The sequence below is a fragment of the Ovis aries genome, chromosome 2 (assembly GCF_016772045.2).
Source record: "Ovis aries strain OAR_USU_Benz2616 breed Rambouillet chromosome 2, ARS-UI_Ramb_v3.0, whole genome shotgun sequence".
Lineage (NCBI taxonomy): Eukaryota > Metazoa > Chordata > Mammalia > Artiodactyla > Bovidae > Ovis > Ovis aries.
The window spans coordinates 149,549,775-149,573,778 of record NC_056055.1 but is presented as its reverse complement, the minus strand read 5'-3'; the positions used below and the strand labels follow the sequence as shown (position 1 = coordinate 149,573,778).

Genomic DNA, 24,004 nt, shown 5'->3' with positions numbered 1-24,004 from the left:
TGTAGAGTACAGGTTACACACCAAGATTGTTGACATGGAGTATTCATTCTTGCTGTCCAAGTGACAGAGCCCATCATTAGGAATGACAATGCCTGCCAGTTTGCTGTCCATTCCAAAATGAGAGTCGGCATCACTCACAAAGACCAGGAGATGGAGGGAATCATTCCGCCAGCCAATTTTTTCCTACAATGATAAAAAGCATTTGGCTTGTATGGAAAAGAGGCAGGTATTTATTGAGAGTGAATCACTTATGCTTGGACACATTCAGATTATCAAAAAATATATTGCTAGTCAGTCTATTTTAGACTTTTTTATCTATTGTGAGTTGGTAGTATTAATGTATTAAAAATGAAATAATGCGACATTTGTTTTATCCTGGATTACATTTTCAGATGATTTAGGCTTCAGAAAAAAATAGTTTCACTACAATCAGTATCCAGTTGATCTTGATTTTTACATAGTTAATTATTTTTACTGTCCAGCTTTTAATTTACCAGAAAAATGAGAGAAGGGAGTGAGGGAGGCTGTAGATTATCCCAAATCCAAGCTGAAGCAAAACTAGTTAAGAGTGCAATACAGAATGGACTTGAAGTAAGCCTATTTTACTAAGATTTCACCCAACCTGTAGACATATTTCTATGAAAAAGAAATATTTCTCTTTTTGAGTAAAAAAGACATATTTCTCTTTTTACTGTTACCATCCAAAAATTATCAGCATAATACAAGGATGAGAATTGCTTATCAAAGTACGACTGCAGAGCACTGTAACTGCTAATTAAGTTGGTCTGTTTTCTGTTTCTTCACACAGCTCTCCCTTTAATTAAGATTTGTCTAAGAACTAGTCAGCTTCTCTGGTGTCTCGGCAGTAAAGAATCAGCCAGCAATGCAGGAGGCGCAGGTTCAATCCCTGGGTCAGGAAAATCCCCTGGAGGAGAAAGCGGCAACCCACTCCAGTATTCTTGCCTGGAGAATCTCATGGACAGAGGATCCTGGTGGGCTATAGTCCACCGGGGTCACAAGAGTCAGACATGACTTAGTGACTAAACTACACCCACCACCATTGCATCAGAAACTAGTAGGACAAAGTTCATTGTAGTTATCCCCCTGTACCTTATCTTTTTCCTTCCTTCCCTAATTCCTTGGCCTCCTATGTTCCAGGACCCTCAGTCCTATCTGTTTCCTGATATTTTCCATGAAAGTCATCTGAAAACAGAAGAGTTGTTCCCATGGATATGTGTCTGATTGTCAAGGAGGAGAGGTATTCAAGCATTATTGTAGAGACACTGTGGCTTTTGATGTTTATTTTGTTGGTTCAAAACAATAGCTAGCTCATCATATGTAGAAGTTTATTCTGAATCAGAGCTGCTGCTGCTAAGTCGCTTCAGTCACGTCCGACTCTGTGCGACCCCATAGCCGGCAGGCTCTGCCGTCCCTGGGATTCTCCAGGCAAGAACACTGAAGTGGGTTGCTATTTCCTTCTCCAATGCATGAAAGTGAAAAGTGAAAGTGAAGTCACACAGTCATGTCCGACTCTTAGCGACCCCATGGACTGCAGCCCACCAGGCTCCTCCGTCCATGGGATTTTCCAGGCAAGAGTACTGAAGTTGGGTGCCATTGCCTTCTCCGTGAATCAGAGCATTTTTACTTTTTTCATTAATTTCTACATTTGATTTTTTTTTTCACCTTGGTTAGTTCAAAAACTAACGAATACAACCTACATCTTTGTTATTTTTCTGGCTGCACCACACAGCATGCGGGATCTTAGTTCCACAATCAGGGATCGAACACACACCCGCTGCAGTGGGAACACAGCCTTAGCTACTAGAATGCCTGGGAAATTCCTGATCTCGATCTTTGAGAATTATTTATATATGACTTCTTTTAGCCAATTTTCCCCAACAGTATTATAATTTTATTAGATGATTTGAACATGAGGCATAACAATTATCCTCATTTCAACAAGACGGAATAAATGGTGTGTTTTAAGAAAAGTATCTGTTGTAGAAATATGATGGCTAAAGGAAAGATAAAGTTAGCTAAGCTTTTCAAAGATTTGTTCACAAGAGATGAAATTTGGGTTAACAGAATGAAACACTGCTCAACCTCAGCATACCTTACACACAGCAGCTTGCATAATTGCATCAAATCCACCTTCTGGAGTGTCAATATTAGCAGAAATTTTCTGATTCTTCACAATTTCGTTGAATCTTTCAGCATCATTTGTCAACGGCAAAATGTGCTTGAATCCAAATGTAGGCAAACAAAAGTATGGAATACTACTGCAAAAGGAAGATGTGAAATATTCTTGATGAAATATGATAGAACACACAATGAATGGGTTTAATAGCCTAACAGCATTTCCTTCCATGAAGATGCATTTCCTAAAGTGCCTGGCTCTATAACTTGGCTCTGCGTCTCACTGTTAAGGTTGTTTTATCATCTCCTACCCACCCCTTCCAAATGGGTCACATTAGCTAACACAAAGAGCTTGCTGTGTGTCTTGCATTGGTTCACAGAAAACAGATAATCAGGTGATCAGATGCTCCTTGGATGTAGTTACTACCTTCTATTGTCTCTCCACCAAAGCCCGCCATTAAGTTTACCTGATGACAACAATTCTTTTGTATTCTGATAGCTTAAATTGTCATCAAGGATGTCATCCTGTAGCAAGACTAAGAGAGAAATCTGCCTTCTTCCGCTCAGTCCTGCCTGCCCAGGGCCTGAAAATCAGAGACTAAGTCTCTTGATTCTGGAGCCCAACTTTATTGTGATAGAACAGACCATGTGGGCCAGTCTGGGGGTAAAGCCACTACTAAAGACAGTTTACATTTGGGGAAAATGCCATGTTTGGATGAGATGTGCCCTAAAGACATCACAGTAGAACAGAAATTGCTGATCCTAAATTCAGTAACATTTTATTCTGAAAGCCAGCTAGTAGTTGTACATGAGATTTTGAGCAAATACTCAACCCTTCTGAGCTTTGGGTTTTCCTTTGTGAAGTGGAGCTAATAATATAGAGCAGCTTCTCAAAGTGTGGTCCTTGGACTAGCAGCATGAGCATCACATGGAAACTTGCTATAAATGCAGAATCTGGGGTGTGACTACAGACCTGCTAAGTCAGAACTAGTAGGAGTGGGTTGAGAGACCTGGGTTGAACCAAGTCTTCCTGATGCATTCCAAAGTTTGAGAAACACTGGTGGAGAAGCTCAGAGACAAAAAGAAGTAGCCACCAATGAGGTTGCGGTGTGCTGCCTGGGAAGAGCTGGTTGACTTACATGAGCATCTTGGCAAGTTCAAGAGCCTGCCTTGTCAGCATACAAAGCTGATGCAGCTTTCAGGATTCGGCTCTTCTTCACCAAATTTATCTGTCTGAGGTATAGAGTCAATTCTCATTATTCACAGATTCCATATCTTTGAAAATTCATATTGCTAAAATGTATTTGCGACCCCCAAATCAATCCTTTGGGAACTTCTTCAATCATTCATGTACATGAATGAGTATACGAAAAAATTGAGTCACGTGACATGCATGTTTCCAGGGGAGGTCAAATACGACTCTGACTTCTTGCTTTATCACCCATACTGTAAAGAAATATTCTTTTCAGGGTCTATTTGGTGACATGTGTATTTGCTTTTTTGTGCTTTTGGATGATTTTGTTGTTTAGAGTTGCCCCCCAGTGTAGTGCTGAAAGGCTGTCTGGTATTCCTAAGTGCAGGAAGACTGTGATGTGTCTTATGGGGAAAATACATGTGTGAGCCTTGTTCTGACATGAGTTACAGTGCTCTTGGTTGTGATTTCAATGCTAACAAATCAGCAATATTTATTAAATAAGACATCTTTAAACAGGAACATGCAGAAAACAAAAGTTATTGCTCAGTGGTGAAAAAGTGACCAGAGATTCGCAGGAACCTAACCCTGTGTTTTCCCTAGGAGCAATACTCAGCATTCTCCAATGCAGGGTGTGAGGAGACTTTACAGAACAAGACTTCTGTAAATGTTGACAATCAACTAGGTAGACAAGTCAAAATGATTACAGACTTACTTACACTGAGAAATGGAGCTCTGCCAGAACCAGAATGCTGGTGTCTGCACGGATAATCATCTACTTCCTGTCAGTAGACTTTCACAAAAAGCAAGCCATGAGCTGATGTATTCTCAGGCTTCAGTACAAGGGGAGTTTGAGTTCCGTAGCATCGAATGGTACAGTCTGAGATGTCCCATTTCCTTAATGAGGTATTTTTAAAATTTTCTAATGATTGTAAGAACTCTATCTCTCAAAAATATGAAATTTTTTCTTGGTAGTTGTAAAATTCAGTTTACAATGTTCTTGGATATATATACCTTAAAACCTTTTATGTAGTCAAGTTTTTCCCACCTTCAAATAGGAAATGTATTTTAAAATGTGAAATGAAGAATTTTTAAAAAGTTAAGCTACAAAATGATAATAATTTAGCATTTTTATTAATTGCCTCTGTAATATTTAAAGTAGCTATGCTGCTGCTGCTAAGTCACTTCAGTCGTGTCTGACTCTGTTCAGTCCCAGAGATGGCAGCCCACCAGGCCCCTCCATCCCTGGGATTCTCCAGGCAAGAACACTGGAGTGGGTTGCCATTTCCTTCTCCAATGCATGAAAGTGGACAGTGAAAGTGAAGCCGCTCAGTCATGTCTGACTCTTCGCGACCCTGTAGCCTACCAGGCACCTCTGTCCATGGGATTTTCCAGGCAAGAGTACTGGAGTGGGGTGCCATTGCCTTCTCCAAAAGTAGCTATAGAGTAGAAGAAAATGTGTAGATTTAGAATAAAAAGACTGAATAGTTATCTATCCTTGGACCTCAGTGTCCTCATCTATAAAATGAGGGTGCTAATAATAGCTACTTCTAAAGTTGCTGTGAAAATTACATTAAAAATATTTTATAAAAAGTATATAACTGTGTTTTGAGGTTTACATTGTCCCTGGAGTCCAACTAGTCTTGAAAGTGAAAGTGTTAGTTGCTCAGTTCTGTCCTACCCTTTGTGACCCTATGAACTGTAGCCCTCCAGGTTCCTCTGTCTATGGAATTCTCCAGGTAAGAATACAACAGTGGGTAGCCATTCCCTTCTCCAGGGGATCTTCCCAACCCAGGGATCGAATCCTGGTCCCCTGCATTACAGACAGATTCTTTACTGTCTGAGCCACCAGGGAAGCTAGTTTTGAAAACTGTTTAATATTTTATAGGGGGCCGTTGGTTCATACTGTATCAAAATGGCATTAAAGCCTCTTCTGCAGTCAGAGAACTAGAATTCCGATTGTCTGGTCGGAAATTTGTATCTTTGTTCGTTAGAATTATTTGCTATGTAGTTCTTACTAGAACTCTAATCTTCTGAAAAGGAGAATACATTTTTTATTAATTCAAGAAACATATTCATGTGCTGGGAGATGAATGTAACTTAAGCAAAGTATAATGTCAGAGCTGGGTCACATCAGGAAATTTTGAGTGGAGACTGCCCATTTTGGTCAGAGTTCCTCCTATAAAGAATGTTTATATTTAGTTGTTATTTTCTTAGATAGCAATTGAAGGAATTACTTGTTGCTGACTATAAAGATATATAACAAAAGGTTAACACCATCATTTTTAGTGGACTTAAAAATGATTTCCATTTTTTTCTTTATGTCTGCATTTTCACATGGTCTTATTACCTTTGAAATTTAAAATTATATACTCATTTTTTTGTGTATACATATAGGAAATCTAAACATTCATGTCGAGTTTTCTTCTTTTCAAAACTGCAATGAATTCCTCATGGTTCAAGTCTTCAAAACAAAACACCAAATTAAATGTGAAATGATGTTTAAAAAAAAAATCCCTCAAAATATTTGATGGAGAAAATTTTCTTTGTCCTGTTAAATATTTTTAAGTGTATATTATAATTCATTACAAATATAGAAAATATGATTTTTATTGCTGTGTCTTAGACAATAGCATAAGGGGAACTTCTTTCAAAAATGTAAACCATTCAGGCTTCCTACATGGTGAAATTTTTAGTGACCTTCAATGGCAACCCACTCCAGTACTCTTGCCTGGAGAATCCCATGGAAGGAGGAGCCTGGTAGGCTACAGTCCATGGGGTTGCAAAGAGTCGGACACAACTGAGCGACTTTACTTACTTATTTTACTTCCATCTGATGAAGGTAGAGAAAGCAAGCTACTGCAAAAAGCACTAAAGATTAGATTAAAAGTTTTAAAAGTGTGGTGTGCAGACCCACAGAGGTCCCTGAGACCATTTAAGAGAGTTTTTCAGATCACACATTCTTCATAATAATAAGAGATAATATTTGTCTTCTTCACTGTTGACATTTTCACTGATGATGCCAAGTAAGAGTAAGTAAAACTGCTGGTGTCTTAGCACAGGTCAAGGCAATGGCTCCAAACTGCCTGGCATTCCTTATATTTCTTACCATCAAACATACGTCATAATAAAAAAAAAAAGGTGCTACTTTCACTTGATTACCCTTTTTTTGTTTGTTTTCTTTTCTTTTTTTTTAATAGAAATTTATTAATTTTAATTGGAGGCTAATTACTTTACAATATTGTATTGGTTTTGCCATACATCAACATGAATCTGCCACGGGTGTACACGTGTTCCCCATCCTGAACCCCCCTCCCACCTCTTTCCCATACCATCCCTCTGGGTCGTCCCAGTGCACTAGCTCTGAGCATCCTGTATCATGAATCGAACCTGGACTGGCGATTCGTTTCACAAACGATAATATACGTTTCAATGCCATTCTCCCAAATCATCTCCCCTTCTCCCTCTCCCACAGAGTCCATAAGATTGTTCTATACATCTGTGTCTCTTTTGCTGTCTCACATGCAGGGTTATCGTTACCATCTTTCTAAATTCCATATATATGTGTTAGTATACTGTATTGGTGTTTTTCATTCCAACTTACTTCACCCTGTATAACAGGCTCCAGTTTCATCCACCTCATTAGAACTGATTCAAATGTATTCTTTTTAATGGCCGAGTAATACTCCATTGTGTACCACAGCTTTCTTATCCATTCGTCTGCTGATGGACATCTAGGTTGCTTCCATGTCCTGGCTATTATAAACAGTGCTGCGATGAACATTGGGGTACATGTGTCTCTTTCAATTCTGGTTTCCTCAGTGTGTATGCCCAGCAGTGGGATTGCTGGGTCATATGGCAGTTCTATTTCCAGTTTTTAAGGAATCTCCACACTGTTCTCCATAGTGGCTGAACTAGTTTGCATTCCCACCAACAGTGTAAGAGGGTTCCCTTTTCTCCACACCCTCTCCAGCATTTATTGCTTGTAGACTTTTGGGTTGCAGCCATTCTGACTGGTGTGAAATGGTACCTCATTGTGGTTTTGATTTGCATTTCTCTGATAATGAGTGATGTCAAACATCTTTTCATACTTGATTGCCTTTGATGAAGCTGTGTGTGTTAGTCACTCGGTTGTGTCCAACTCTTTGTGACCCCATGGACTGTAGATCACCAGGCTCCTCTGTCCATGGGATTTTCCAGGCAAGAATACTGGAGTGGGTTGCAGTAATTTTATTAAGCCTATGCCCTTGGATACGTGTTTTTTAAAAATTATTCCTGTGTGACCACATAGGAAACATGCATACAGTGTTACTGCTGTACACTGAAGTACATGTTTACAGTGGAAAAGCACTTTCATAGTTGTTTGAACTGTTGTTTATGGAACAAGCATTTTACCTGAAAAAATGCTTGACAACCAAGCCATCATTTCAACTTAAGTTTTTGGCAGACATCTTGATTAAAATGAAGAAAGTAAGTCTATCAAGATTTGTTGCCAATGATGAAATTTGACATAACTAGAAAATTCGAATTTCACAGAACTTTCATCTGCCACCCATTAACAGCTTCTAAGTACTTCAAGACTTATCTGATGGGATTAATGATAATATTAACAAATATAATTTTTTAGATATTCTATCATGAAATTTTAAGATCTATGTAACTCACTGAAACTTCGTTTTCCAAATGACCAAAGCGTTATATTACAAAACCACGTGCACACACACACCAATGAAAGAACCATTCAGGCTCTTTCCTGGTGGTCCAGTAGGTAAAGAATCTGCTTGCCAAAGCAGGGGACCCAGGTTCAAGCCCTGCTCCAGGAAGATCCCATATGCCACAGTGCAGCTAAGCCTGTGCATCACAGCTACTTGGGTCTGCACCCGAGATAGAGCCTGTGTTCTACAGCAAAGGCAGCGCAGCAAGAAGCCCACACACCTCAGCCAGAGAGCTACCCTGCTCTCTGCAACTAGAGAAAGCCTGCGTGCAGCAGCAAAGACCCAACAGAGCCAAAATAATAATAACAAAAGCCATTCAAAGTTCAAAACAGATCAATGGTTTTTAATGTAACAAAAATAGGAAGTTCACTGATATGTTTTTCAAATTCCACACTGAAACGTAATTTACCTCTTGTCCAGTTTGAATGTAATATCAAAGAAGAAAGTCTACAGTCATTGGAAAAATCTATGAACTGCTTTCTCCTTTTTCAACTATATATCTAATGAGGTTTGACTTCCTTCATGGAATTCAACTAAAATACTACCAGAGATTACATGAAGAAGCAGATGTGAAAATTCAGTTGGCTTCTTTTCAATTAGATATTTTAAGAGATTTGTAAAAATTAAAATAGTGCCACTTTTCTTGTTAACTGTTGTTCTATTTTGGAAAATGTAGTTATTTCTTCTAAAGGTGTGTTATTACAGTAACATGTAGTGTGTTTTTAATTGTAATTATCAAATAAATTGACTACTAATTATTTTAATATTTTCTTAGTTTTATGCTCTAAGACACTGAATATTGACATTTTGAGGATCTTAATTTTTAGGAGTGTAAGAAGTTCTGAGATCTAAAAGTTTTAGGACCGTTAGATTAAAATAATTAGAGAAAATTAGCATTAATGAGAGGAAGGACATTAAAACTGGTTTGAATGTCTATTATATTCCAGCCTACTCAGTTCTCATGATAGCCCAGGAAGTGAATATTATTATCCCCATTTATAAATAAAGAGACTGGCATTCCAAGGTTATGATTTAAGCCCAGGTCTGGAAAACTCCATGTTTTTCCCTTTCACTTCTCTTAGCCTTCTTACTAAAGAACATTTTATTTCTTAATTATAGGGTTTGGAGTGATCAAAGGATTGACTTTTGAGTTTGGTGTTTGAATTCTTGGTGTGTAAATGTATAGGGAGTAGAATCTGGACAGAGAAACTTGGAGAATTAAGGACATGATTAAAAAAGAAAAAATTTAATGTTGCAGCAAAATTTTTTCATTATTTATAACTTTAGCTAGTGGTAAATTTTGCCAATAAGAATAAGAGAAACACCTCTGGAAAATAGGAAAACATTGACCTTTCAAGTGCTCAAATATGTGGTCCTCATTAAGGCTCCTATTCACTGTAATTTGCGCAGGGCTCTGGCCTCACTTCCAGTAGTCATGTATGGATGTGGGAGTTGGATCATGAAGAAGGCCAAGTGCTGAAGAATTAATGCTTTTGAACTGTGGTGCTGGAGAAGACTCTTGAGAGTCCCTTGGACTGCAAGATCAAACCAGTCAATCCTAAAGGAAATCAACCCTGAATATTCATTGGAAGGACTGATGATGGAAGCTGAAACTCCAATACTTTGGCCACCTGATGCAAAGAACCAACTCATTGGAAAAGACCCTGATGCTGGGAAAGATTGAAGGCAGGAGGAGAAGGGGACAACAGAGGATGAGATGGTTGGATGGCATCACCAGCTGAAAGGACATGAGTTTGAGCAAGCTCCGGGAGATGGTAAAGGACAGGGAAGTCTGGGGTGCTTCAGTTCATGGGGTTGCAAAGAGCGTACATGACTGAGGGACTGAACAACAACAACTAGGCCTCCCTTTACCCACTCTACTGGTGTTGATAGTAGCTACCACCCACTGAGAGCTTCATGGTCAAGCTCAGTATCAAACATTTCCTTTCATTATCTTACACACTCCTTACAACCCCCTCGGTGTGATCGGTATTGTCATTCCAAACTAAAGTCTGGAGAAGTGAGTGGTTCCCCTAAGGTGACATTATGAGTGAGTAGATGAGTGGGTACATGGTTACATGAGTATATTTAATGAATCAATGGTTTAGAACAGAATGTCCAGAATTAGACACACATACAGATAATTGCTTTCTAAGAAAAGCATCAAGATATTTCAATGGGGAAAGGAGAAACTTGCTTAACAAATAGTGCTAAAACAATTGGATAGTTGCATGTAAACAAAAGATAAACCTAGACTTTTCCTCATTCCAAACAGAAACACTAATTTGAGATCATAGACCTAAATGCAAGTGCTTCAATCACAAAGCTTCTAGAAGAAAACAGGAATCTTTGAGACATTAGGATAAACAAAGATGTCTTAGGACCAAAAAAATACACTAATCATACGATTAAAAATTGGGCTTCATCAAAATAAAAAGAAATCATACAATTTAGCAATTCTAATTCTAGATATCTATCCAAGAGAAATAAAAATATACATCCACAAAGAGACTTATATGCAAGTGATCATAGCAATATTTCTTCATGATGGCCAGAAATTTGGAAACAACCCAAATGTCCATCAATGGACAGATACAGTATAATAAATCTGTACAAGGGACTATTACTTAGGACAAAAGGGAAGAAATTGCTGATAAACATGAAATCAGGGATAAATCTCAAAAACATGATGTTGAGCAAAGAAGCTAGATACAGAAGGTGTATTTTCCATTCATGTGAAATCCAAGGGTAGGAAAAATCAATTTAACTCATAGAAATCAGAAAACAGTTGCCTCTGGGAAAGCAGAACTGACTATGAAGGGGCATAAGGAAACTTTCTGAGGTGACAGAATTGGTCTATGTCATGTTTTAAGTGGTGGTCACGTCGGTATATTCAACTGTCAAAACTCATGAAATTGAACATTTCTGCTGTGTGTATTTCAGTACATGTCAATTATGCCTTGAGAAGTGGGGGATTGGGGACAAATATTATCTCTGATATCTACAGCTGAACACAATTCTTGAGTTGCAATCAGTGATGAATTCTTTTCACGGTCAAAACACTTTTGGCCATCAGATTCTCGTTTGGAACCACAATGAAATGTCTTAAAATGATACTGCAAAAACTGTTTTACAGAGACTAATTTGTTGGTGTAAACTAGTTAAAAGTCAATATATGTTTGGAAAGCCATTTCATCTATACTAGATTCAGAGTAGTAAAAGGCTTGGTTTTGGACCAGCCCAGATCTTGGTATATCACTGATTAGTCATGCTGCCACACGGTAAATTACTAACTTCTCACAGCCTTTGTTACTTCCTGTCAGTATAGAGATGATGAAACCTGCTTTGACCTGGAGTTATTATGAAGACTGAATGAGGTCATGCGCATAAAACCTTCAGCATAGGGTCTGGCACAGAGCAAATGGAAGTTCTTTTTCAAAAGAAGGATATCAAATACTTTTATTTTGACCATGTCATTGACATGTAGAGGTAAGCTATCAAAAAGCAACTTACCTTTGACCATCACCCAGATAATGCATGGTTTTAGTAACTGATTAGAGCATATTACAATGGATCCATTGCCTCATTTCCTACTGAATTTGATAGCAGTAAAGGCTACCAAGCCATTTTCCAAGCAGTAAGAGAAAGTCACATTTCCCAAAGTACATTAGAAATCACTCCAAAAGCTGTTATTTTGGCAGCAGTCATTGTAGTGGAGACAGATACTCTTGAGAAAATGTGACTTGCTGTCAATAGCCTCAGAGAGTGGTGGTCATTGAGGATAGAAAGCCTCTGAGGGGCTGAGGATGGGCTCAGGCCAATGGAACCTACAGTAAAAGATTCCGTCCCTGGGTCTGCAGAGTACAAATACAAATTTGTCACAGCCTGACTTCCAAAGCGGAGAAGGCAATGGCAACCCACTCCAGTACTCTTGCCTGGAGAATCCCACAGATAGAGGAGCCTGGTAGGCTGCAGTCCATGGGGTCTCAAAGAGTCAGACATGACTGAGTGACTTCACTTTCACTTTTCACTTTCATGCATTGGAGAAGGAAATGGCAACCCACTCCAGTGCTGCCTGGAGAATCCCGGGGACGGCGGAGCCTGGTGGGCTGCCGTCTATGGGGTCGCACAGAGTCGGACACGACTGAAGTGACTTAGCAGCAGCAGCAGCCTTCCAAAGGGAGGCAAATATGGCAAATGCTGTTAAGACCCGAGCTAGAACTGGATACAGTAAATCCTGTACATACAAACCTTCAAGTTGTGAACTTTTGAAGATGCAAACATGCCCCTGTATGCCCACTTTTTACTGTACTACTGTACTTTTCAAGGTACTTTACTATAAGATTAAAAATGTTTATTTTGTGTATTAGTTTTTTATGGGTTGTTTGTGTGAAAGGTTTTATATACCTATTACAGTACAGTACTAGATAGATGATTGTGTTAGTTGGGTACCTAGACTAACTTTGTTGGACTTACAAAGTGAACTTACGAATGCACTCTCAAAACAGAACTTGTTTGTTTGTAGGGGACATATGTATTACAGTGGTGTCTGCTTGAGAATGGAAACATGTATATGTATGGTTGAGTCCCTTTGCTGTCCGCCTGAAACTGTCACAGCATTGTTAATGTGGCTTTACTCCAGTACAAAATAAATGAACTTTTAAGTAAACATAATAGTTTACTTAAAAAAAAAAAGGGTGACATCCCTTTAGTTCTGAACAATCTGGGCAACTGAGAGCTGCTGACATCCAATCAGATGGGAGGGAACTGCCAGGAACCAGCAAGCTCCTGCCAAGCTCAGCTCAGAGCAAGCCTATCTCTATAGGAAATCAGTGTTTGAAGATCCCGGAAAATCATTTACTTACCTGCAAGGGTTGGCGATTTCCTCTGGTGTTGTTTTCATAAAAGGGGAGATGGGTTTCTCCACAAAAGAGCCGAAGCCCAGTCTAAAGTTGCTGGTTAATTTAGACATCTCCTTGGAGAGCAGGGAGCCCAGCTCTTTGATGGTGTTGAGGTCATCGTCCATGGAGGCCGAGAGGTCCATGAGGTAATACAAGTCTACAGGGTAATCCTCGGTCTGGCGAACTTGAACTTGCAGGGTCTGTTCAAGGCCTGTAACACCCTCGCAAGAAAAGATGATCCATAAAAACCCATGGAGCCTTAGTTGTGACTAGACTGTCACTAGCTATTTCATTTCAATAAGAACTTACCAAAGATACTTGCAATTCATATACTAGGTGGCAAAGTTTATACAGGAATCAACCCATGAAAATCTTTCACCCAAGAATTTAGAGCAACTGAAGGAGGTGAAAGTTGGGATATTTTATATCTCCTGGGGAGAATTAGCATCCATTTAGATGGAAGATAAGCTGATTTTTTTCTGTATGTGGGTTTAGAAAAGAAGAAAATAAAGAGGCAATTAAAGCTACATTACGACCCTTGAAGAAATGTGAGGTTAGCCTTAACAACATTTGAGTAATTCAAACGGTTACTATTAGATGAGGCTTTTTTTGGTAACACATTTGAAGTACAAAGTGACCAATGTGAATAAAGAAAAGTGTTAGCCTAGCAATTCTCTATTTCCGTAAGAATGGGGAATCTGAGTAGTAATAAACAAGGACATGTAATATGGTGCAAGATGTATTCATGGAATAGCTGTATTATTATGTGTGACATTCCTGGAGGAGGGCATGGTGACCCACTCCAGTATTCTTGCCTGGAGAATCCCCATGAACAGAGGAGCCTGGTGGGCTGCAGTCCATGGGGCCACAAGGAGTTGGATATGACTGAGTGACTGAGCACAGCACAGCACAGCATATATATGACATTCGATTTACTTAGATGAGCCAGTGACTGTGTAAATCCTAACATACCTGGCCTCAGTTTAAGAGCCAAGCTTTGAGGTGAAATCTGAACGATGTTGGAGCTATTTTTCTGTCTGCCTATGCTGAGAGGCTTATTTGTAAGTATTTCAACTTGGGAGACAGGGTTTTCAATGAAAGTTAGTTGACATCCTTTAGCTAAAAGATTTGCTGGGGTATCACATCTTTCTCCAACTCCAGATAGGTGCGTAAAATTCTAAAAGAGAAAAAAACAATAAAGAGAGAAAGACAACAATAAAAAAGAAAAAGAAGACATTTTTTATAAGATTATTTTTTGCATATTTGCTAGTTATCTTCCCTTGATATATTATACCCCCACATGCCTGACATTGATTGTAGGTCTAAAGTTATAGCAAAATAACCAGAGAATTCTGCCAGTAAAATTCTGAGTAAAAGTGGAGTTTCTTTTTAATTGTATTCAAGTGAATTCACTTGACTTATTTTTTCCTTTTTTCCCTTTTCTTTCATTTTTCTTTTTAATGCTCACTTTTTAAAAGCTTCTCCTGCGCTGTGAGCAGATCTTTGAAATAACTGGGTCACAGAGCTGACATCATCAAGTGAATTATCATTGAGGATAACCTGCAGGAATATGCAATCCTGGGACTGTCCAAATTCTCAGTGTGTCTGTTGCTAAATCCAGTGACAAACAGTCTTTTCCATGGCTTCCCAAAGGCCAAAGTTTGTGATATTGCCCTATCTATTCTCTGTCCTGGTTTAATTTATGGATGTATTACTCTTATATTACAGTATTACTTCACCAAACTTGACCTCTTGGGGACGTTATTCTAGTTTAAGATCTTTTAGAAATTTCTCCAACATTGGCATGTGGGGAAGGAAAATGAAAGAGAAATGGTGTAAGAGATTGCTTTCCTGCTTAGAACTCAGGAGTTTCCCAATTCCCCTCTGATTCACCTGAGTTTCCAGAGGCAGGGAGATGGGTGTTCCCAGGCAGAGATACAGCCATCCAACCCTGGAACACTCCAAACAGAAAGACTTAGTCAAGAGATAAACACCCATCTTTCCCACCAGCCAAGGCTGCTCTTGAGCTGGTGAGGCTCTAGGCAAGGTTGAACTTCAGGCCTGTTGTCTCTCAGACTTGGAGAGAAACAAACCAAGTTCATACTGTTTTCCTTCATTCACTGAAATTCTAAACCACTCCTGCTGTTTCACCAACTAAGAAAGCTACATTTTTCCCGAAGTTGACTTTTGAGAATATAATTTGTTATCTTTCAGCCAGGCCTGTGTGCATTTGAGTCCCTACTGAGGGGTAACAAATTCTGTAATTTCCTATGATTTATCCAAAGCACAAGGTGGCTTAACAAGCCCTCAGAATCCTTCTTAACACTGTGTCTCTGATACAACCTATAATCACTATGTCTGCCACAAGATCAGAGGTGGTGTTAACCCTGGAACCATTTTTCTGTCTGCTCTAAGCAGAAGCCTAATTTACTTTTGGCTCCAACTGTCTCTATTGATAATAATAATTCTACTATTAGTTATATCAGTGAGTGATCTCTCAGAATAATCTGGCCTTTTGACTAGATTTGGCTACAGAGTATTAGCCACAGAAAACCTATCAGGTGTAACTTAAGAGGCTCTCTTCAATGGGTGCAAAGAAAAATTTTTTTATATGAAAATTCTAGAGGTGGGCACTTTGTTAGACTGATCTATTGTTTTATGTCTCTGGCATGAAACTAACATTGTCTTCTTCAGGGAGTCAATGTCAAAAAATGTGGGCTTTCCCTCTCTGTATATTCCCAAACCTGCATTGATATATGAGCCCAAAGTCACTGCTCTTCTGCCTGACCCTCTCAGTAGAGGTCAGGGAGTGAATTGGGTTTGTGCTCTGCTCTGTGAGCCCTCCCTCCATGGACACAGGTAACTGAAATGTGGGGTCTTAATAGCCACAGCCTGGTTTTGAATTGGGCAACCAGGTTCTTTCCCCTTGAACATGCTACTCAGTTCTTGCTGAATTTGGCAAGAATCTGAGAGGTTGATTTGTGTTGAGATTCTCTTTATGAGACTTAGTAAAGAACTGTTTTCAATCCAGAAAGAGCTAATACAGGTCTTTCTTACCAGGAATCGTTTGCAGATTCCTCTGTAGTGTCGCTGGAAGCCGTGATTCAGGATGGCTTGTTACACATTCCCCAATCCCCCCTGCTTCTTTCACATAGTGTTCAGTTTGATCAGATAGGGGTGTCTGCTTCAGGTTTTGTCATCATTGTGGTACACAGTCACCCAGCGGATGTAATTTTTAAAAGAATTGGATAATGTTTGAACAGTAAAGTTTACCCCAAGCCTTCTCTTGGATCCTGCTAGTGATTCAGAAAGGATGCTGGTCTCCAGATGGAATAGAACTATGATACTGAAATTTAATGTATGTTTAACTTGAGAAAAAAATCACCTCCATGAGCTCTGGTTGCCCAGAGCCTCAACATTTTACGTGTGAGCAGGAAGAAATGGCCTTAAAATAAGAGGAGGCATCAGGTCAAAGAAAGAATCTTGAGTTCATATATTTCAAAATAATTTGACATTCACTCCTTTCTCAAATTGCTTTTGAACGTAATCACATGAAGAACACTTGGCATCACTAATGTTTATGTTTTCCCTTCCTGATTTGTGTCACTCCTGTAACACCATGGAAAGCGGGACACTGTGAGAAGAGTCACAGACGAATTACCGTAAATGTAAGTGCACTTTTTACAAACACGCTGCGGTTGTTTGTTTTACCTCCTGAGAACACCAGGCACACTGAGGTCCAATGAGTAAGCAGTCCTCACAGGTCTCCGCACCCCCCATAGCACAGCCACCTGTGTTCAAACCCAGCAAGACACAAGGGATTCAGGACACTCTCAGCCACTCCACTCGTGAGACCTACAGCTCTTAAAGCACTTGAACAAGACAGTATCAAAGTTCATTTTTCAGGCTTCGGAGATCAGTCCTCAAAATGTTAGCAAGCCACAGTGAAGTTCGTATTTTACATCTATGACATTAAGAATATGCATGTCTTAGCAGCCAAAAATAAGCAGTCTCTCTCTGTTTTTCTTTCTTAAAATGTGAAAGTATCTCAGCGTTCACAAATACAGGATCATCATACTGATCACCCTCATTCAGCATCACCCCCCTTCAATTTTTCAAAATTATTCACAGCCACTAAAGAATGCTTCTCTTTCAAATGTACTATAGCTGTATTTTAAAAGATAGATCCCTTTTCTGTCTCAAGGTTATCACACTCTCAAGTGGAAGGCCTTGTTGTACAATAAGACAGCTAGAAAAGTTACCAAAATGGTTGTCACAAGGGTATTAAGAAATCCTCTTGCGCATAGTGCTGTTTAATTCTCTCATTAAGGTGCCCATGCAACCTTTATATTTATTTACCTAAAGCCCGGAGCATTCGCTGTGGGAACAGTCCTGCGTCTGCCTATAATTTGTTAAAGTGTTCGTTCAGTGGTAAAGAGCAATTGAACAGCTCAAGTAAAAAATGACTTCAGATCTAGTTCCTGAGCCACATGACAGGTTTGTCAAGCGTACCACAAAAGCAATATATCGGAGAAAGTAAAAGTCTTACCTTGTACGTGATCATTCCTTCCTAGAAATAGAAAGAACAGGCAAAGCAGTTCAATCCCCATCCGTTTCAGTTCTCGCTGTGCAGACAGATTAAAAAATGAATTACCTTCAGCATTACAGGACCAAAGCTGAACACTGTTAAAAGTCTTTCTTTCTTGAAGTGTAAAGTTGTAAATACTACTTACGCTGCTTTGAAAAGAAACTTGAGATGTAAATAAAAAAGTTTTCATTAAGACTGAAATGAAAACAGAAGCTACCTGGACAGGTAAAGAAGAAAAGCTGTGTTTAAGAGCGACTCCAACATGATTTACTTCCTTGTTCTCCTTATAAGGAAGGCAGGTGTACAATCACCAAGAAGGTGGGGAAATTCATTCAGCAGAAATTTTTGTGTAGGTTCTATTAGCCTCTCTGCATCCTAGAGGAAGTTGATACCTTTAGTAAAATAATGACTGATGAAATGTCAAAAGAATAATTGAAATATGATCTAAAGTTGTTTCTAAAATAGTTATAATTTAATGCAAACAGTAAAGATGATAAATAAAAGCATGAATATGTCCGTTATGTATCAGGAGGGTTTAAAAAATGAGCTAAAGGCAAATACCTGAGATTTTTATGTTCCATTGTTAAGTCCTCTCAGAGAATTGAGATGAACTCTGAAAAATGAAAATCACTATTTTACAATTTGTAATAGAAGGCAGGCTAGGGAAAGCAAAATACTATGTTCCATTGTTTTTTAAATTGGATGAAAGATATTTCTCCCCATAAATATCAAATTTCTATTTAAATCTATTATTAGAAAAAGATAATATATTAAAATTAAATTAGAACAAAATTAGTCTCAACCAACAATGGAAACAGAAAATAGTGGTGCCTAAGCTTTTGATCCCCTCCTTCCAGATGGTGACCAAGTTCTCTCTCTTGTGTACCATCCCTGCTTCCAACTTACTACTTGGCACACAGAAGATGTTTATTTGTTGGGCAAAAGAGAGATTTAAATACACATATAATCTATCACCAGTTTCAAGAGTCTGATTATGAATGTTTCCACATGTATTCAAGATAGTGTTTGGGGTATATAGATACTGCAAACAAATATTCATTTTGTAACTCTCCAAACTGCTTAACCTTAGATCAGCTTCTTTGTGGCCGGAGTTATGTCCTGGGAGACTATCTTTTAAAAGTGTATTTCTAGGCAAGTGTGTGAAACCTGTGTGAAGAGAGGAAAACTAATTATAGACTGCTCAGGTTCTTCTCAGAAGGCTTTGTTCAATTTTGAATTCACAGGAATCTGGAGAGAACATGGCAAGAAGCCTGCAGAAAGAAGCCAGGTTCCTCTGTCCTCCATTATCTCTCAGAGTTTGCTCAAATTCATGTCCCTTGAGTGGGTGATGCTGTCTAACCATTCATCCTCTGCTGCCCCCTTCTTCTTTTGTGCATCAGGGTCTTTTCCAGTGAGTTGGCTCTTGGCATCAGGTACCAAAGTATTGGAGCTTCAGCTTTAGGATCAGTCCTTCCAATGAATATTCGGAGTTGATTTCCTTTAGGATTGACTGGTTTGATCCCTTTGCTGTCCCAGGGACTCTCAAGAGTCTTCTCCAGCACCACAATTTGAAAGCATCCAATCTTCGGCCCTCAGCCTGCTCTGTGGTCCAACTCTCACATTTGTACATGACTACTGGAAAAACTATAGCTTTGATGATATGGATCTTTGTTGGCAAAGTGATGTCTCTGCTTTTTAATACACCCTGCCTCTGGATAATACTTGTATCCCATCTTAGCCATCATTCATTGGTTTATTTATCCATTTATTCAACAAATATTCATTGAGCATCTACTTTGTGTTAAGCATTGTTCTAAAAGCAGAAGATATGTCAGTGAACAAAGCCAAGCTCTTGGCCTGTAAGGTGTACGTTCCAGGCTGGGGAGACAGACTCTTAAAATCAGGCCGTCCTAAGGGGCTATGAAAAATGATAATAAATCTGGGTAGGAGGAAAGAGGAGTAGGAAGGGTGTGTTATTTTACTATCTTCTGTGCAGACTTCCACCCTGCCCCTAAAGTCCTAATTGCACAGCTTTATTTACCATCTGTCCCCAGTCGCAGCCTCTCTGATCTTCAGTCCTCCCCCACCTCCAAGCCTCTGCACATGCCATTTGCGCTGCCGGGAGGCACGGGCCTCCTCCTCATTCCTCTCGTTTGGCTGATTCAGCTCACTGTCCACGTCTCCCACAGACATCAGTGCCCATAGAGAGACATTTTGAGTCTCACCAGGCCTCCCTTCCAGGATGGCCCTTTCCAATCTTCTTATAATTGCTGAAATCCTTGCATCTCTCCCCCAGTAGACTGTGAAGCTCTTTAAGGCATTGATCTATTCAACAAGTATTTATTGAATTCTTTACTATGTATCAGGCAGTGACTGTGTCTCAGTGATCTTTATATTCCCAGCAAGTAGCATAAAGCCAGATACTTTGTAAGTAGTCAATATTTATCAATAAATGGATAATTTTTAGCTTGTTATTATCTAGTATTTTACCTGTGACAAAGCTGGTACTCCACGAACAGTGAGTAAATAAACAAATAAATGGTTTTAGAAGGCACAGCATGCCATTAGAAGTGGGGAAAGGCGTTCCCTGCTTGGGCTGTGAAAGGGCTTAAAATGCAGGGTGGAGAAAAGGGGCAGAATTTAAGAGAAAATATAAAGAACAATGCTACAAGAAAAGCTCCATCCACTCTGGATGATTCATCATAGGGAGAATATTCTTGCTTCCTGAAGATCTGGTGAATGGAGGCCTCACCTGAAAAGTACCTAACCATGGCTGTGGGGATCCAAGGAGTTCTAGCTGCTCCCTGAACTTGCTTCCCTGGTGGCTCAGCAGTAAAGAATCGGCCTGCCAATGCAGGAGACAGGGGTCTGACCCCTGGCTCGGAAAGATCCCCTGCAGAAGGAAATGGCAACCCACTCCAGTTTTCTTGCCTGGAGAATCCCAGGGACAGGGGAGCCTGGTGGGCTGCCATCTATGGGGTTGCACAGAGTCAGACACGACTGAAATGACTTAGCAGCAGCAGCTGTATATACATAGAACTTAAACTGGGAAATACAGGCTAAAAAAATCAGGGCTTCGATAATGGAAGCTGAAACTGGCAGAGAGAGGACATCAGGTTGCATCAGGAAAAGATGTTTCAGGAGTGTTGGGAGAAATCGGCAGCTCTGAGGAGACAGATGAGGGAGGCAGACGAGAACTCTAATAAGTCAACAAGAGGACAGGTTGCAAATGTCACTAGTAAAAACAGCTGAGGAGGGTGCCTGAGTCACGTGAATGGAAAACAGCAGAGTTAGACCCCCACACTCACTTTGTCAAGGGGAAGGAACATGGCCCAGGCCATGATCCCAAATGCCCTTTCAGACTGGCTCTTTCTCAGGCACAGCCCTTCCTGAGTTTCCCCAGGATCTTATCTCTTTTAGCACAATGTGCATCCCTTCAGTAAATTCCCATTGCTTAGAGGTGATTGAGAGTGTCTCCATATTCCTTAAGATCCAGAGATCCTAAGTCACACCATCTAGATTTTCAGATATGCTGCTTGGCCCATAGGATAGAAGCCTACCATCCCAAGTGCTCAGACTCCCAGCCTAGGACTCTGGGGGTCTGACCCTCTTCAAGAGACCTGAGCCCAGGTGTGGGTAGAGTCGCAGAGCATCACACAGCCCAAGGAAACAATGACCCCTGCACCCCACTCCTTCACGGCCTTTGCTTCTGAGACTGTCTTCAGTGGAATCCTGACCTCAGGAAGTCACGTGAGCTCCTCTGACTCACTCTGTTTGGCTTGGATCTTGCCTGGACCCAGCCCCTCATTCACATCAGACAATAACAATCTGGGGCCGGCTAGGCCAGCCCTGGGGCGCCTCAAAACACTCCTGGGGGAACAGACACTGAGTAAACCTGGCTGGGAGCCAAACTGAACTCTAGAGACCTAGTAATGACTGCCAGCGCTTGGGATGGGATGGCCTCTCTGTGTTATCAGCTTTATTTCAAGGACAAGAGACAGATCTCCCTCCAGTAGTCTTTCTATGAAACTGTTTCACAGTGAACAGCTGAACGGAGACAGTGGAAGTGGAGACTTTGCTCTTGGGTCTGGTGCTGGTGTAACTGTGGGTGTGACGCACAGCCTGGTGGGCTGTTGACAGAAGGTTGTGGCTGACCTGCAGGTGTGTGTAACCTGGGGAGCACAGAATCTGAAAGTGCTGATGCTCAGTCACTTGGTCGTGTCCCACCCTTTGTGACCCCATGGCCTATAACCTGCCAGGCTCCTCTGTCCATGGGATTCTCCAGGCAAGCATACTGGAGTGGGTTGCCATGCTCTCCTCCAGGGGATCTTTCCGATCAGGGATTGAACTTGTATCTCCTGCACTGGTAGGTGGGTTCTCTACCACTGAGCCACCAGGGAAGCCTGAAATTGGAAGTGGATACCTTCATTTCAAATTTCAAGACCTTCAGAAAAATTATTTTAAAGGAGGATTTGTAGCAGTTTCCTGTCACCTTTGTGTGCAATGCCCAAAACATGCTAAGTGCTAGAGAAAATGTTGTGGCCTAGGTCTTACCTTCTAGTACAGAGTTTCCTTTTTCAATTTGGTAAAATGTACATAACATAAAATTTACCGTTATACCTGTCTTCAAGTGTGTCATTATTGGCATCAGGAGTATCTATACTGACATGCAACCTTCACAACTACCCATCTCCACAAAATGTTCACCATTCCAAACCAAAGCTCTGTACCCATTAAGCGATAATTCATATTTCCCCCTCCCTTTAGCCCCTAGAGGCTACCATTCCTCTATGAATTTGAGTGTTCTAGGTACCTTGTATAAGTGGAATCATACAATAAAGCCTTTTGTGTCTGGCTTATTTCACTTAGCAAAATGTTTTCCAGGTTCATCTACATTATAGTGTGTATCCGAATTCCATTTCTTTGTAAGTCTAAACAATATTCCATTGTGTGTGTAGACCACATTTTATGTATCCATTCATCCGTCCCTGGACATTTGGGGTGTTTCCACCTTTTGGCTATCTTGGATAATGCTGTTATGAATATTGGTGTAAACAAGTATCTGAATCTGGTCCTACTGTATTCCTTGGGAATAGCATTTATCTCTCAGGATTTTAGTTTCCAGACTGTGAGATAGTGACAATATCCACTTTTCAAGATTATGGTAAATATTTAATTATATTATTCTGGGATGAATCTAGATTTTGTGGGGCCTGAAGATTATATAATATAGGGGGCACTTTTTAAGAAAAGGAATGTAAATAAGAAATAAATTGGAAATGAATGTGTATTACTTTAAAAATGAGAAAGAGAGAGAAACACGACAACAAACTACTGAAGCCTTAAAGATTCCAAGCCCTTTCTTCTTGAAATTACTTTAGACAATCAACTGGAAATGTTTACCTAGAAATGCTTCCTGATGGTCATCTGGTTTCCCACTCCCCTGGAGTCACCTGCAGCTCTTAGCCCTTCCACCTGGGTGAGCCAGGGGCTGGGCCTGAGGCTTCATCTATCTATGGTAAATCCCCATCTGACTTCTTTCAGGATTTGTGTTTATTGTAAACCGCTTTATTGGGCACTACCTATGTGTCACGTACTGTTCAATATTTTATTAGTATTGTCCTATTTCATTCTCACAGTTCCCCTTTGAAGTAGTAACTATTTTATCTCCATTTACCAGATGAGGAAACAGGCAGGAGTAGCTACATAACTTGCCCACTGTTTCAACTCACTCAGGCAGCAAGCCCTGGAGACAGATTTCTTCCCCCAGCCTGAAGTCTGCATCACCGTGCAAACTGCCTCTTAGTAGATATGAGATGTTCAGAGAATGCTAAAGCAGCTGTCAGCAAGAAATGTAATTCTCCAGGGGACCTTTCAAAAAGTCTCTTTCTCCGTCTCAGACCCCTTGTTCCAGCGCTAGCTCTCTTTCCAGGTGTCTCCTTTCTGGTTTGTTTGTTGTTCATCCTGTGGATCATTTGTCACCAAAAGTGAGACAGAAAGGTGGTCCTGGATTATACAACCTTTTCTTTATTCCTCCTTAGACTTAAATCCCATACGATCACTTAAAAGCAAAGGAAACAAGACACATTGCCCTTCAAGGGAATGTGACAGAGCCGAGCCTGACACCCTGTCCAGGAGAGGGCGGTCACTGGCATTTCCTGTGGGCTGGAGATGACTCAGGATTAATTAACTCCTGGGGCTCTGTCACAGCCGCCTTGAACCTTACCCAGGAGCTCAGGAGTCAGTCCCCTACTAGTGACAGGAAGACAGTTCTTACTTGGCAAGTCTGATGCCAGTCTTGTATGTTAGACCTGCTTGAGAAAATCACTTTCCTTGGGTTAGGGAAATTATTTGAAGTCATAAAAGAACTGAGCTCCTTCTGCTTCCTGCCTGTAGAATAAATCCAAAGATGGGATTTTCCATGAAATAACAGTGAATATAAATTTAATCTAATTTGACTCTCAGAATGACT

The 24,004-nt window shown here is 40.2% G+C and overlaps 1 protein-coding gene across 6 annotated transcripts in view; it reads right to left on the bottom strand.

The window, feature by feature from the left end:
* Positions 1-24,004, bottom strand: part of ITGB6 (integrin subunit beta 6) — a 143,450-nt gene that overhangs the window by 68,818 nt on the left and 50,628 nt on the right. Inside the window, exons 2-10 of one of the 6 annotated variants that reach the window (XM_042242592.1) lie at positions 18,094-18,145; positions 17,750-17,907; positions 17,494-17,569; positions 16,656-16,735; positions 14,838-14,895; positions 13,917-14,121; positions 12,909-13,155; positions 2,114-2,279; positions 22-183 (exon numbers count right to left, since the gene is read on the bottom strand). In XM_042242592.1, the coding sequence (XP_042098526.1) occupies positions 22-183; positions 2,114-2,279; positions 12,909-13,155; positions 13,917-14,121; positions 14,838-14,895; positions 16,656-16,735; positions 17,494-17,508 (933 nt within the window). In that variant the 5' untranslated portion in view covers positions 17,509-17,569; positions 17,750-17,907; positions 18,094-18,145. 6 annotated transcript variants of the gene reach the window in all.